Source organism: Lithobates pipiens, unplaced genomic scaffold (assembly GCF_037356315.1).
Source record: "Lithobates pipiens isolate NorthernLeopardFrog02 unplaced genomic scaffold, aLitPip1_a1.2 Scaffold_19, whole genome shotgun sequence".
NCBI lineage: Eukaryota > Metazoa > Chordata > Amphibia > Anura > Ranidae > Lithobates > Lithobates pipiens.
This window is the reverse complement of record NW_027507764.1, coordinates 92,403,342-92,417,525: the sequence shown is the minus strand read 5'-3', so window position 1 is coordinate 92,417,525 and position 14,184 is coordinate 92,403,342. Positions and strand designations below refer to the sequence as shown.

At 47.8% G+C, this 14,184-nt stretch overlaps 1 protein-coding gene across 1 annotated transcript in view; it reads right to left on the bottom strand.

Annotated features, from left to right (window-relative positions):
- LOC143996173 (integrin beta-1-A-like) overlaps positions 1 to 14,184 on the bottom strand; it is an 82,298-nt gene that overhangs the window by 35,860 nt on the left and 32,254 nt on the right. Inside the window, exon 7 of the mRNA XM_077491084.1 lies at positions 12,277 to 12,432. Within this exon, the coding sequence (XP_077347210.1) occupies positions 12,277 to 12,432 (156 nt within the window). The remainder of the gene's footprint in view (positions 1 to 12,276; positions 12,433 to 14,184) is intronic.

Here is a 14,184-nt window from a genome sequence, read left to right as displayed (position 1 = left end):
TCAGTGCTCTCTATCACGGTGCTGGTGTCAGTGCTCCCAATCACGGTGCTGGTGTGGTGTCAGTGTTCTCTATCTCGGTGTTGGTGTCAGTGCTCTCTATCACGGTGCTGGTGTGGTGTCAGTGCTCTCTATCACGGTGCTGGTGTCAGTGCTCTCTATCTCGGTGCTGGTGTGGTGTCAGTGCTCTCTATCACGGGGCTGGTGTGGTGTCAGTGCTCTCTATCTCGGTGCTGGTGTCAGTGCTCTCTATCACGATGCTGGTGTCAGTGCTCTCTATCATGGTGCTGGTGGCAGTGCTCATTCTCTATCGCGGTGCTGGCTTCAGAGAGTGAGGGAGATAGCAGCGGAGAAGCCAATCAGCAGGCAGTGCCAGCACCATGGCTGAGGATCAGCACTGGACTGGCACCTCCGGACCACCGCAGTGGAGCCCTGCATAGGTGGGGGTAAGGGTCAGGCAGAGGGAGGGGCTCAAGCACAGGTTGGCACACTGGGACACTGGCACAGGACTGCGCTGCCCTGACTGTGGCACTGATCATCTCCTGCAGCCCCTTCATAGCCTGGCCTGACCTTGCCTTTCCTCCATGGCCTTCATGCGCTCCTGAATTGTCAAAATTTCACAGATAAAAAAAGAATGCTTGTCGTTGTCGATTCCAGATTAACTTAATACTTCTGTTATGTCAGTGTCCATGTTGTGGGACTATGTGTGCACAGCTAGTAAATATTTTGTGGCTGAATATATGACCTGGAGGTTTTTAAGGTTCGCCTGCCATTAAAGTGAATGGGGTCCGCTGTGAACCTTGTGGTCCGCGAACATTTGGGCACGTTCGCAGATCGCGTTCATGAAACGTCCCATCGGAAGTTCGTCCATCACTATCCGCAGGCAGCTGTAGTAATTACAGTTGGTGTATTGTGTCATTTGCACAGTGTGCACCTAAAGCTACCCCAATTGCTGGTGTTCTGCTGATCCTATCCACAGCCAGATGTAGTAATTACAGTTGGTGTATTGTGTCATATGCACAGTGTGCACCTAAAGCTACTCCAATTGCTGGTGTTATTCTGATCTTATAATACAGGCAGCTGCAGTAATTACAGTTGGTTTACTGTGTACTCTGCACAGTGCGCACTTAAAGCGACCCCAATTGCCGTTGTTCTTCTGATCCTATACCACAGTGTCATTTTACAGTAATTACAGTTGGTGTATTGTGTCATCTGCACAGTGTGCACCTAAAGCTACCCCAATTGCTGGTGTTCTTCTGATCCTATACTATAGGCAGCTGCAGTAATTACAGTTGGTGTACTGTGTACTCTGCACAGTGTGCACATAAAGCTACCCCAATTGCTGGTGTTCTCATACTAATAATACTACAGGCAGGCAGTTGATTCTGCTAGCTGCAGTATAATCAGTATATGCGTCCCAGCTTTGTGCAGTTACATCTCCCTGCAGGCCATTAGTATGTCTGGAGTGCCAACAAAGAGTGGCAGTTAGTCACGAGCCAATAAAAGAGGGCAAGCTGGCTCTGTGTCTAGAGGCAACAGTGCGGGTCATGGACACGGTGCATCCTCAGCAGCACGTGGCCATGGGACACGCTTGTCCTTTTTTACTGGCAAAGCAGCTGCCAACGCAGCCTCTTCCCTCGGGTCAATGACATCAGTCACACCTTCCCTATCCCCACAATGTCCTCCTGGGGAGTCCCCCGAACTGTTTGAGCACAGTGTTGGGTACATGCTCCAGGAGGATGCCCAGCATTTTGAAGGCTCTGATGATGATACCCAGCTAGAGGAAGGAAGTAACGTGAGCCTAAGGAGAGGGGGTACCCAAGAAGGACAGCAATCTGACAGTCATGTTCCCCTAGCTGCAGCATACTGCCAGGTTTGCTCCAGTGATGAGGAGGGAGGGGATGATGAGGTCACTGACTCCATGTGGGTGCCTGATAGGAGAGAGGAGGAGGAGAAGGCATGTCTCCAATGAGGCAGGATGCCCTCCAGAGGCCAGCTTAAGTGCAGCACACCGACTGCATAACACCGCAGAGCTTCGCATGTGCAGGGCGCTGCCTCTGCACGCTATTCCAAAAGTTCTGTGGTGTGGGCCTTTTTTGAGACGAGTACATCAGATCACGCCGCTGCTATTTGCAACATTTGTCTCAATCGTATCTCGCGTGGCCAAAACATCAGCTGCTTTGGCACCACATACTTGACCAGACATATGTCGACCTGCCATGCAGTTCATTGGCAAGCGTACCTAAAAGACCCACACCAAAGAACAAAGCGGACCTCTCCTTGCTCCTCATCAGCTGGCATCTCCAACCCCACTAGACCTTCAGTCCTCTCTGAAACCTGCACTGAGAGGAATGAAGGTGTAGAATTAGGTGTGTCACAGTCAAGTACTTGCGAGCAATCTGCTATCGGTACACCGATGTCTGATTGTACCAGGCAAATTTCCCTGCCCCAGCTACTGCACCACCGAAAGACGTTCACTCCCACCCATCCACATGCCCAGCGGTTGAATGCTAGCTTGGCTAAATTGGTAGCACTTCAACTGCTGCCTTTTCAGCTGGTAGACTCGGCCCCCTTCCGTTAGTTTGTGGAATGTGCGATTCCTCAATGTCAGGTTCCCAAGCGTCACTTTTTTGCTCGGAAGGCGATTCCAGCTCTCTACCGGCATATGGAAGGCAATGTCTTGGCCGCACTGGACAGGGGGTCAGTGGTAAGGTGCATATTACTGCTGACTAATTGTCCAGCAGGCACGGACAGGGATGTTACCTATCTTTCACGGCACATTGGGTGACTCTGCTGGCAGCTGGGAAGGATGCAGGACAAGGTGCAGTAGTTTTGGAGGTTGTTCCACCACCATGCCTCCTAAATGCTATTACTCTTGATTCTGACACACCTCCTCCACCCCCTCCTCTTCTTCTTCCTCCATGGCCTCTTCCTGTGCTTTGTCCTCAGAACCAGTGGTGCTCTGTAGACATTCAAGGGGCTATGCAAGTACGCAGGCAAAAAGATGCCATGCAGTGCTTGTGCTGGTGTGTTTGGTGGACAGGAGCCACACTGGGGCAGAGATTTTGTCAGCTCTGCAGGGGCAGGCTGAGAGGTGGTTGACGCCATGCCAGCTTAAGCCAGGAATGGTGGTTTGCGACAATGGCACCAACCTCCTCTCCCCCCTCTTAAGGGACAACTGACCCATGTGCCCTGTTTGCCTCACGTCCTTAACTTGGTGGTGCGGCGGTTCTTGGGCAGGTACCCGGGCTTACAGGATGTCCTGAGGCAGGCAAGGAAAGTCTGTGTGCATTTCCACCAGTTATATAATGTCAGTGCTCAGCTGGCTGACCTCCAAAAGTAATTTAACCTGCCCAAGAACCGCCGGCACTTGAGGCAGAACAGAGGCAGGAAGAGGAGGACTTCCTTACCTCTCAAGGTCCCCTTTATCCAAACACTGTTCCTGCTGGCCCGCCAATCACACAGGAAGAGGACAAGAAGGAAGAGGAGGAGGAGGAGGATTGTGTCAGCATGGAGGTGGAGCCTGGCACTCAGCATCAGCAGCAGTCTTTTAGGGATCATTCAGAGTCCCAAGAAACCCGTGGACTTGTACGTGGCTGAGAGGAGGTGGCTGCGGATCTTGTCGTCCTTAGTGACCCAGAGGACTCTAGACCGAATACCTCAGCTAACCTACGCTGCATGGCCTCCCTGATCCTGCAAAGCCTGTTGAAGGATCCTTGTATTCGTCGGATCAAGGAGAGGGATCATTACTGGCTGGCAACCTTCCTTGATCTACGTTACAAGGATAAGGTTGTGGACCAGGAGATGTGTCAATCTTGCCGCCGAAGGCGGCGACATTGACTTCCTTCGCTAGTCCCGGCTACCTGGAGTCACGTTCAAAATGTACAGACTTTCCTCTGTGTGTGGGCAAGTCCGTTCATTTCAAAAGTACGGCGGACTCCCGCCATAGTCCGGCAGACTTAGTCCTCCGGAAAAGTCCGGTTGTGTGTGGGCAGGACCGCTCGTTCGGAAAGTCCGGCGGACTTTCCGGCGGTTTGTCCACCAGACTAAGTCCATCGGATGGTCTGATCGTGTGTACGCAGCATAAGGGCCATTTTTTCAGCCCCTGTTCATCGAACGCGATCCGCAAACGTGCCCAAATGTTCGCGAACCGCAAGGTTCGCTGCGGACCCCATTCACTTTAATGGTATGCGAACCTTAAAAACCTCCAGGTCATATTTTCAGCCACAAAATACTTACTAGCTGTGCACACATAGTCCCACAACATGGACATTGACATACCAGAAGTATTAAGTGAATCTGTGATAGACAACAACAAGCATTCTTTTTTATCTGTGAAATTTTGACAATTCAGGAACGCATGAAGGCCATGGAGGAGAGGCAAGGTCAAGCCAGGCTATGAAGCGGGTGCAGGAGATGATGAGTGCCACAGTCAGGGCAGCGCAGTCCTGTGCAAGTGTCCCAGTGTGCCAACCTATGCTTGAGCCCCTCCCTCTGCCAGGCCCTTACCCCCACCTGTGCAGGGCTCCACTGCGGTGGTCCGGAGGTGCCAGTCCAGTGCTGATCCTCAGCCATGGAGCTGGCACTGCCCGCTGATTGGCTTCTCCACTGCTATCTCCCTCACTGTCTGAAACCAGCACCGCGATAGAGACTGAGCACTGACACCAGCACCGTGATAGAGAGCACTGACACCAGCACCGAGATAGAGAGCACTGACACCACACCAGCACCTTGATAGAGAGCACTGACACCACACCAGCACCGAGATAGAGAGTACTGACACCAGCACCGTGATAGAGAGCACTGACACCATACCAGCACTGTGATAGAGAGCACTGACACCACACCAGCACCATGATAGAGAGCACTGACACCAGCACCGAGATAGAGAGCACTGACACCACACCAGCACCTTGATAGAGAGCACTGACACCACACCAGCACCGAGATAGAGAGCACTGACACCAGCACCGAGATAGAGAGCACTGACACCATACCAGCACTGTGATAGAGAGCACTGACACCACACCAGCACCATGATAGAGAGCACTGACACCAGCACCGTGATAGAGAGCACTGACACCAGCACTGAGATAGAGAGCACTGACACCACACCAGCACCGTGATAGAGAGCACTGACACCAGCACCGAGATAAAGAGCATTGACACCACACCAGCACCATGATAGAGAGCACTGACACCACACCAGCACCGTGATAGAGAGCACTGACACCAGCACCGTGATAGAGAGCACTGACACCAGCACCGTGATAGAGAGCACTGACACAAGCACCAAGATAGAGAGCACTGACACCAGCACCTTGATAGAGAGCACTGATACCACACCAGCACCGTGATAGAGAGCACTGACACCAGCACTGATACCAGCAACTCACTTCGGGACCCAAAAATATGACACTGCTCAACCTCTTCAAACAGGAGAGTACGGGCATATAGTACGGTGTGCTTTTTTTGTACAAGTGAGCCAAAGGTAGAAAAAAGGTCCGTGTGCTAGATTATATAAATTGTTTATAGAGTTATGCATATACATGGTCTACTGGTCACATGTGTTGAATTCCTCCGAGATCCATGCCTCATTCATTTTTATAAATGTGAGGTAGTCAACACTGTCGTGATCTAGGCGAGTACGCTTATCGGTCACGATCCCCCCTGCTGTGCTGAACGTCCTTTCGGACAGGACACTGGATGAGGGGCAAGCCAACAGTTCCATTTCAAATTGTGCAAGCTCTGGCCAGAGGTCAAGCCTGCCCACCCAGTAGTCCAGGGGTTCATCACTTCTCAGAGCGTCCACATCGGCCATTAACCCGATGTAGTCGGTCACCTGTTGGTCTAAGGCATTCCCTGACGCTGGATCCGGATGACACCTGTCGATGGGTCAGCTGAAAGAATGATCTCATATCAGAAGTGACCAACACATCTTCAAACCGCCCTCTTCTTGCAGGCGCTGTTGGATTGGTACCTGCAACTCTTTTTCTGGGAGTGGGAATTCCTCTGCCAGCGCACGCAAAAGCAGAATGCTGCATTTGTCGAAGCAAGGCCTGGAAGTGCTCCATTCTGACAGCCCTCTGTGACACTTTGCGTTTGTCACTCTTGGTAGTATCGTTGCAGAACCACTCAGCAGTCACAATGCTGCACAGTGGAAATGCACTATACTTTCTATATTTGAAAGTATTTTATACGTGTATTACACCCCTATATACTGCACACCAAATAGTACACCTATACCAGTCCTTAAAAGGACCTTTGTGGACCTAATAGTAGCTAGCTAGTAGCTAGTGAATTGCAGACTGTCCCTGCTCCAAACACCAAACTGTCCCTACACTGAGAAACGACAGCTGCAGAATCGGTCAGCAGCACCGCATGCAGTGCACTATAATATGCTTTCTATATTTGAAAGAAAGTATATTATACGTGTATTACAACCCTATATACTGTACACCTATACCAGTCCATAAAAAGGCCTTTGTGGACCTAATAGTAGCTAGCTAGTAACTAGTGAATTGCAGACTGTGCCTGCTCCAAACACCAAACTGTCCCTACACTGAGAAACGACAGCTGCAGAATCGGTCAGCAGCACTGCATGCAGTGCACCATAATATGCTTTCTATATTTGAAATAAAGTATATTATATGTGTATTACAACCCTATATACTGTTAATCTATTCCAGTCCTTTAAAGGACCTTTGTGGACCTAATAGTAGCTAGCTAGTAGCTAGTAAATTGCAGACTGTCCCTGCTCCAAACACCAAACTGTCCCTCCCTACACTGAGAAAGGACAGCTGCAGAATCGGTCAGCAGCACTGCATGCAGTGCACTATAATATGCTTTCTATATTTGAAAGAAAGTATATTATACGTGTATTACAAATCTATATACTGTACACCTATACCAGTCCTTAAAGTGGTTGTAAACCCTTACAAACCACTTTGACCTACAGGTAAGCCTAGATTAAGGCTTACCTGTAGGTCCAAGCAATATCTCCTAAACCAATATGGTTTAGCAGATATTTGCCCGAAAACGGGCACCGCTGTCTACGGCGCATGCGCCGTAGACAGCGGCGCGCAGGCGCACTGAGCGCGGCATTTCCAAGAATGGAGCTGCCGCTCGTGTCGACTCCCGTGCGCATGCGCAGGAGTGACGTCATCGCGGCTTCGCCGAATGACAGCGGCGGAGCTGCGCGACCCCACCAACAAGATGGATGCGGCGGACTACAGGGGACAGCGGCGACTTCGCTGGCTCCCGTGTCAGGTAAGTGACACATAATGGGCTACTATGCGATGCATAGTAGTCCATTATGCTTTGCCTTTGCATGGAATGAAAGAGGAAGTAAACTCATCAGGGTTTACTTCCTCTTTAAAAAGACATTTGTGGACCTAATAGTAGCTAGCTAGTAGCTAGTGAATTGCAGACTGTCCCTGCTCCAAACACCAAACTGTCCCTCCCTACACAGAGAAAAGACAGCTGCAGAATCGGTCAGCACTGCAGTGCACTATAATATGCTTTCTATATTTGAAAGAAAGTATATTGTACGTGTATTACAACCCTATATACTGTACACCTATACCAGTCCTTAAAAGGACTTTTGTGGACCTAATAGGAATAGCTAGTGATTAGACCGACTGTCCCTGCTCCACACAGCATCCTTTCCCTACACTGACAAAAGACAGAATGTAAAATGGCCACCAGATCAGGTCTATTTAAAAGGTAGGGGGTATGTCCATGTGCTGAAATGTCTCAATTGGCTGTCCTGTACCCCATGATGGATGTGTCATGGGTCAAAGTTCTTCACAATGTAAACTAATATGTCCGCCGCGAACAGCGCCAGAAGTCTGCCGGTTTGGCGAATCGCGAACAAGCAAAGTTCGCCGCTAACCGACCGCCGGGCGAAACTCAAGGCCATCTCTATCAGTAAAACACACAGAACAGAAATCCATTCTGACAGTGTCCCTGCAAAGCGGGGAATGAAATCCATATATTCCCCTAGTAAAAGCAGCATATACACTATGAAAAAACACTGGCTACGCACACAGTTAACCCTTTGATCGCTCTAGATATTTAACCCTTTGCCAGCCAGTGGCATTAGTACAGTAACAGTGCATATTTTTAGCACTGATCACTGTATTAGTGTAACTGGTTCCTGCAAAGTGTCAATTATTGTCCAATTGATCACCGAAATATCACAGTCCCGCTAAAAGTCGCTAAATGCCACCATTACTAGTATAAAAAAATAAGTAAATAAAAATTCCATAAATATATATAGTACTATAGTTTGTAGGCCTTATAACATTTGTGTAAACCAAACAATATAAGCTTATTGCCATTTTTTTACCAAAAACATGTGACAGGATACATATTAGCCCAAATTTATGAAGAAATTAGATTTTTTTTATTATTATTATTGGATATGTTTTATAGCAGATCGTAAAGAAAATATATTTTATTTTTTTTAAATTGTCAGTAATTTTTTTTGTTTATAGCCCAAAAAATAAAAAAACACATTGGTGATCAAATATCACCAAAAGAAATCTCTATTTGTAGGAAAACAATTACATACATTTTATTTGGCTACAGCGTTGCATGACTGTGCAATTTTCAGTTAATTACTTCAGATCCAGAAAATTTTACCCCCTTCCCGACCAGGCCATTTTTTGCTGTACGACACTGCGTTGCTCTAACTGAAAATTGCACGGGTGTGCGACGCTGTACCCAAATAAAATTGATGTTCTTTTTTCCCACAAATAGAGCTTTCTTTTGGTGGTATTTGATTACCTTTGCGGTTTTTATTTTTTGCGCTATAAACAAAAAAAGACCGACAATTTTGAAAAAAAATAACATTATTTTTAATTTCTGCTATAAAACACATACAATAAAAAAAAATTCAAAATTCTTCATCAATTTAGGGCAATATGTATTGTGCTACATATTTTTGGTAATAAAAATCCCAATATGCGTATATTGATTGATTTGCGCAAAAGTTATAGCATCTACAAACTATGGGATATATTTATGGACTTTTAATTTTTTTATTGTTTTTACTAGTAATGGCGTGATCAGCTATTTTTAGCAGGACTGCGACATTGCAGCAGACAAATATGACACTAATGCCATGTACACACAACCAGAACAAATCGGCCAGACAATTCGATCGTGTGGGCTTCCTCGGAGCTTTGCTGTCTAAAAATCAGACGGGCTTTAGGTTTAAAACATGTTTCAAATCTTTCCGACGGCCTCGATTTCGGTCGAAAAATCCATTAGTCTGTATGCTAGTCCGACAGACGAAAACCGACGCTAGGGCAGCTATTGGCTACTGGCTATGAACTTCCTTATTCTAGTCTGGTCATATGTCATTACATTCAAATCCGTCTGACTTTGGTGTGATTGTCTGTGGTCAAGTCCGTTCATTCGGAAAGTCTGTCGGGAAGACCGTCCGACCTAGTCTTCCCAGAAAGTACGGTCATCTGTACACGGCATTAGTGACAATTTTTGGGGACCAATGACACCAATGCAGTGGTCAGTGCTAAAAAAAAATGTACTGTCACTGTATAAATGACACTGACAGGGACGGGGTTAACATCAGGGGCAATCAAAGGGTTAAGTGGGTTCCCTGGAAGTGTTTTCTAACTGTGGGTGGAATGCTGTGACTGGAGGAAAACAGAGATTGATGTTTCTGCTTAGCAGAAACACAAGATCTCAATTTTCCTCCCTCACGGAACGGCGGTCTGTCTTTCCTCTGAACAATCGTGTCTCCCACTGTGTCCAATCACAGTGGGAGTATGGCTCTTGCAGTGCATTTGCACCCCAGAGCCGACAACAGCGATCATGTACAAGGATGTGATTTTGTGCTTAAGGACCACCCTGCCACAGTAAATGTATGTGGGGCAGTCCTTAAGTGGTTAAAGTAAAGCATTGCCGTATCCCAAAAAAATGGCCTGGTCATGAAGGGGGGTAAATCTTCAAGTCAAGCAGTTAATGTGAAGGATTAGTGTTTATATGCCTTTAAAAATAAATCAGTGACATCAGCTAAATTAATAATTAATTACCGTATTTATCGGTGTATAACACGCACCCCAAGTTTAGGAGGGAATTTTGTGGAAAAAACTTTTAGGAGGGAAATTTAACCACTTGCTTACTGGGCACTTAAACCCCCCTCAGTCCCAGACCAATTTTCAGCTTTCAGCGCTGATGCACTTTGAATGACAATTGCGCGGGCATACAACACTGTACCCAAATGAAATTTTTATCATTTTTTTTCCCACAAATAGAGCTTTCTTTTGGTGGTATTTAGTTACAGCTCGGAGTTTTATTTTTTGCTAAACAAACAAAAAAAGATGCAAAAAAAATAAAAATCATGTTTTAATAGTTTGTTATAAAATTTTGCAAACGGGTCATTTTTCTCCTTCATTGAAGTGCGCTGATTAGGCGGCACTGATGGCTGCATTGGTGGGCACTGATGGGCTGCATTGGTGGGCACTGATGGGCTGCATTGGTGGGCACTGATGGGCTGCACTGGTGGGCACTGATAGGCATAGTTAAGGCGGCACTAATAGGCACAGATAAGGCGGCACCGATGGGCACAGATAAGGCGGCACTGATGGGCAAAGATGGGCACATAAGATGGCACGGATGGGTGGCACAGATGGGTGGCACAGATGGGTGGCACGGATGGGCACTGATAGGTACCACAGATAGATGGGACTGATGGGCACTGATAGGTGGCACTGATAGGTGGCTCTGATAGGTGGCACTGCTGGGCACTGATGGGCGGCACTGCTGGGCACTGATGGGCGGCACTGCTGGGCACTGATGGGCGGCACTGGGGTGCAGCACCTTTGAGGCAGATTGGGTGGCACTGTGGGTGGCACTGTGGGTGGCACTGTGGGGTGGCACTGTGGGTGGCACTGTGGGTGGCACTGTGGGTGGCACTGTGGGCACTATGGGCACTGACGGGGGGCACTGACGGGGGGCACTTACTTTTGCGTTTTATTTTACTTCAGGATGGCACTGCGGGAGGCAGGTGGGCACTGGCAGGTGGCAGGTGGTCCCTTGTATTGATGGCCGTGATCGGGACTGATGTCCCGATCACGGCCGCCGGTGATCGGCTTTTTTTTTTCTCCTCGCGCTGTCAGCGCGAGGAGGAATAATAGCCGATTACCGGCTCCGTTCTATCACATGATCAGCTGTCATTGGCTGACAGCTGATCACGTGATAAGGGGTCGGGATCGACCCCTTGCACGGATCGGTGATCAGGCGAGTCTCACGGACTCGCCGATCACAGAGCGCGCCGCGCGCGCCCCTCAGGGGGCGCGCAGGCCGCTCGTATCCGGGACGACGTCAATAGACGTCGTCCCGGAAATGTAGGTCCGCGCTGATGCCGTCATTTGGCAATAGCGCGGATCTGTAGTGGTTAAGGAGAAAAAACTTACATTTAAATGCCCATCAATGCAGCCTTATCAGTGTCCATCTGAAGCCTTGTCAGCGTCATTTGCAGCCTTGTCATTGCAGCCTGTCTTCATTGCAGCCTTGTCATGCAGCCTTGTCATTGCAGCCTGTCCTCATTGCAGCCTTGTCATGCAGCCTTGTCATTGCAGCCTGTCCTCATTGCAGCCTTGTCATGCAGCCTGTCCTCATTGTAGCCTTGTCATGCAGCCTGTCCTCATTGCAGCCTTGTCATGCAGCCTGTCCTCATTGCAGCCTTGTCATGCAGCCTTGTCATGCAGCTTGTCCGTCGTTGTAGCCTTAGTGAATTAGTGATGTCCGCTTATTTTTTTGAAGTTCTTGGCGGCTTTCGGCCGCTCTCATCGGCTTTCGGCCGCCTTGGACCTTCTCGGTGGCTTTCAGCCAGCCTCGGCCCTTCTCGGCGGCTTTCAGGTGCCTCGGCCGTACTCTGCGGCTTTCGGCCGCTCTCGGACCTTCGCGGCGGCTTTCGCTGAGAAGGTCCGAGAGCGGCCGAAAGCCGCCGAGAAGGGCCGAGGTGGCCGAAAGCCACCGAGAAGGGCCGAAAGCCGCGAGAAGGGCCGAAGGTGGCTGAAAGCCGCCCAGAGCCCAAAAAATCATGCGGAAATCACGGAGTATCGGCATATAACACGCACCCGCGATTTCCCCCTGATTTTAAGGGGAAAAAAGTGCGTGTTATACGCCGATAAATGCGGTATATCTTTGGATACAGAGCAATAACAAATACATCACATTTTTCTAAGATTTACAATGAAACACATTTTAAAAACTGATCAAAAAGCACAAAGACATCTGCAGACTTACATAATAATGGCTCATTGTGTACATACTGTCTTGCATGTGACATTTCCCATCATTTGGCAGGACGATTCCTCCTAACTTGCCATCACCAGCAAAATGGAAGCCAGCATCGGTAGAAAACACCAACAAGCGTGTGACATTCCTCCAGCCAATGTGATCCTAAAACAAAACACTACAACATAAAGGACAAGTTTTCATGGCAGAAAAATGCAATGCCAATGATTATAGAAACATGAAAAAGTCTCATAATTGTCTGTGTGTAGCAATGCTACCATGACAGTGCTATAAGGCTAGGCCGAATGACAGCACATAAGATTACAGTACCATTCTTTTATATAGTATCGCCTTGATGTAGAAGTACAACCAGGGCTTTTTTTCTCATAAAATAGGTGCAGGAACTCAATCATGATCCCTCAAACCCCCCCCCTTTCCCCACCTCACACACACCCTCTAAACTGCATCAAATAGTGGGTGTTTTTAAATGTCACTAACAGTAGGAGGGCCTTAAAGGGGCATTAAATACCATGCATAGTACACTGCATAGCCAGTACAGAGTGCAGAGTTTCGGGGGGTTTACACGTAAAGTGCAGAGTTCAGATTTGCGCTACATACAGAGTGCAGAGTTCACAAAAAACTTGCCACTGCCCTCATCTATAGCTGGCTATCGCAGTAAGCAGCACTGGAAGGCTGAAACAGGTAACAACAAAGCCTAGGAAATACCCAGGAAAAAACCCAAGCCTACTTACCACCAGCTCACAGACAGCCAAATGAACCTGTCTAACAGTGCGTTAAAAAAAGGGGTTTAGTCCGCATACATTTGCAAACGCAAACACAGATGGACACTGATAAGGCTGCATTGATGGGCATTTAAATGTAAGTTTTTTCCTTAAACTTCCCTCCTAAAACTTTTTTTCCTCAAAATTCCCTCCTAAATTTGGGGTCCGTGTTATACGCCGGCACGTGTTATGCCAACAAATACGGTAATGTATAGAAGGTAGGGCTCAAAAGTGACTCAAGCCCAGGGGACCCCACCACCCTAAGTCCTGCCTTGCCAGCAAGCACCAAGAGGATTCCATGTGACAATCTCACACAATTCAAGGAAGATATTGGTGATAGACCCTCCACCTTAAGAGCAATTGCTTCGCTCACCTTAAGGATTGGACCACTGAATTAACAGATGGACAAATATAGACAGGTCCCTTCATAGGGTAAATGATCAAGGCAAAGACAGGAACTCCAGTAGATTCCCTGGAATATACAAAGCAAAAACAACTCCAAGTGCTCAGTGTGGATCAGTTACAAAGCAGCATTATTTTAAAAATGGTTACTCACAAACGACTGTTAAAAAACGGCATTTCCATCAGATTGCTGAGTGGTGTGTAAGATGCAGGCCGGCAGTGGGTGACATCAGTGCGTAGCTCCTCCCCCATACGCGTTACATTCATAGAACTTTGTTTGGCTAAGGTGGCGGATATAGTTACCCCCCCCGCCGCCAATGTCTGTCAACCTTTTCAATGCCCCAAAACTTTAAGTCCCTGGGGTCCCTATTGTGGCATACTCTGAAATGCTTGGAGACACTATGGGATCTGAGTCCCTTTTTGATGTTATTCACGTGTTTCCCCACGCTCATACTCAGGGGTCTAAAGGTCCTACCAATGTACTGGAGTCCACATTTGCACTCCAGCACATATACCACCCCTTATGTGCTACATGTTTTTTATCTTATGCAACCATTACAAGGTTTTTTTTATCTTATACCTCTGACCAGTAGAGGAAGAAACAAATTCTTTACTTTATTGTTGTTGCATTTACATTGTTTACACGCTGGCATCTGCCACAACCATAAAAACTGGACAGAAAAGAAAAAATCCTATTCTCTCTAATGGAGTCTATGACTCCAGGTGAAATAGC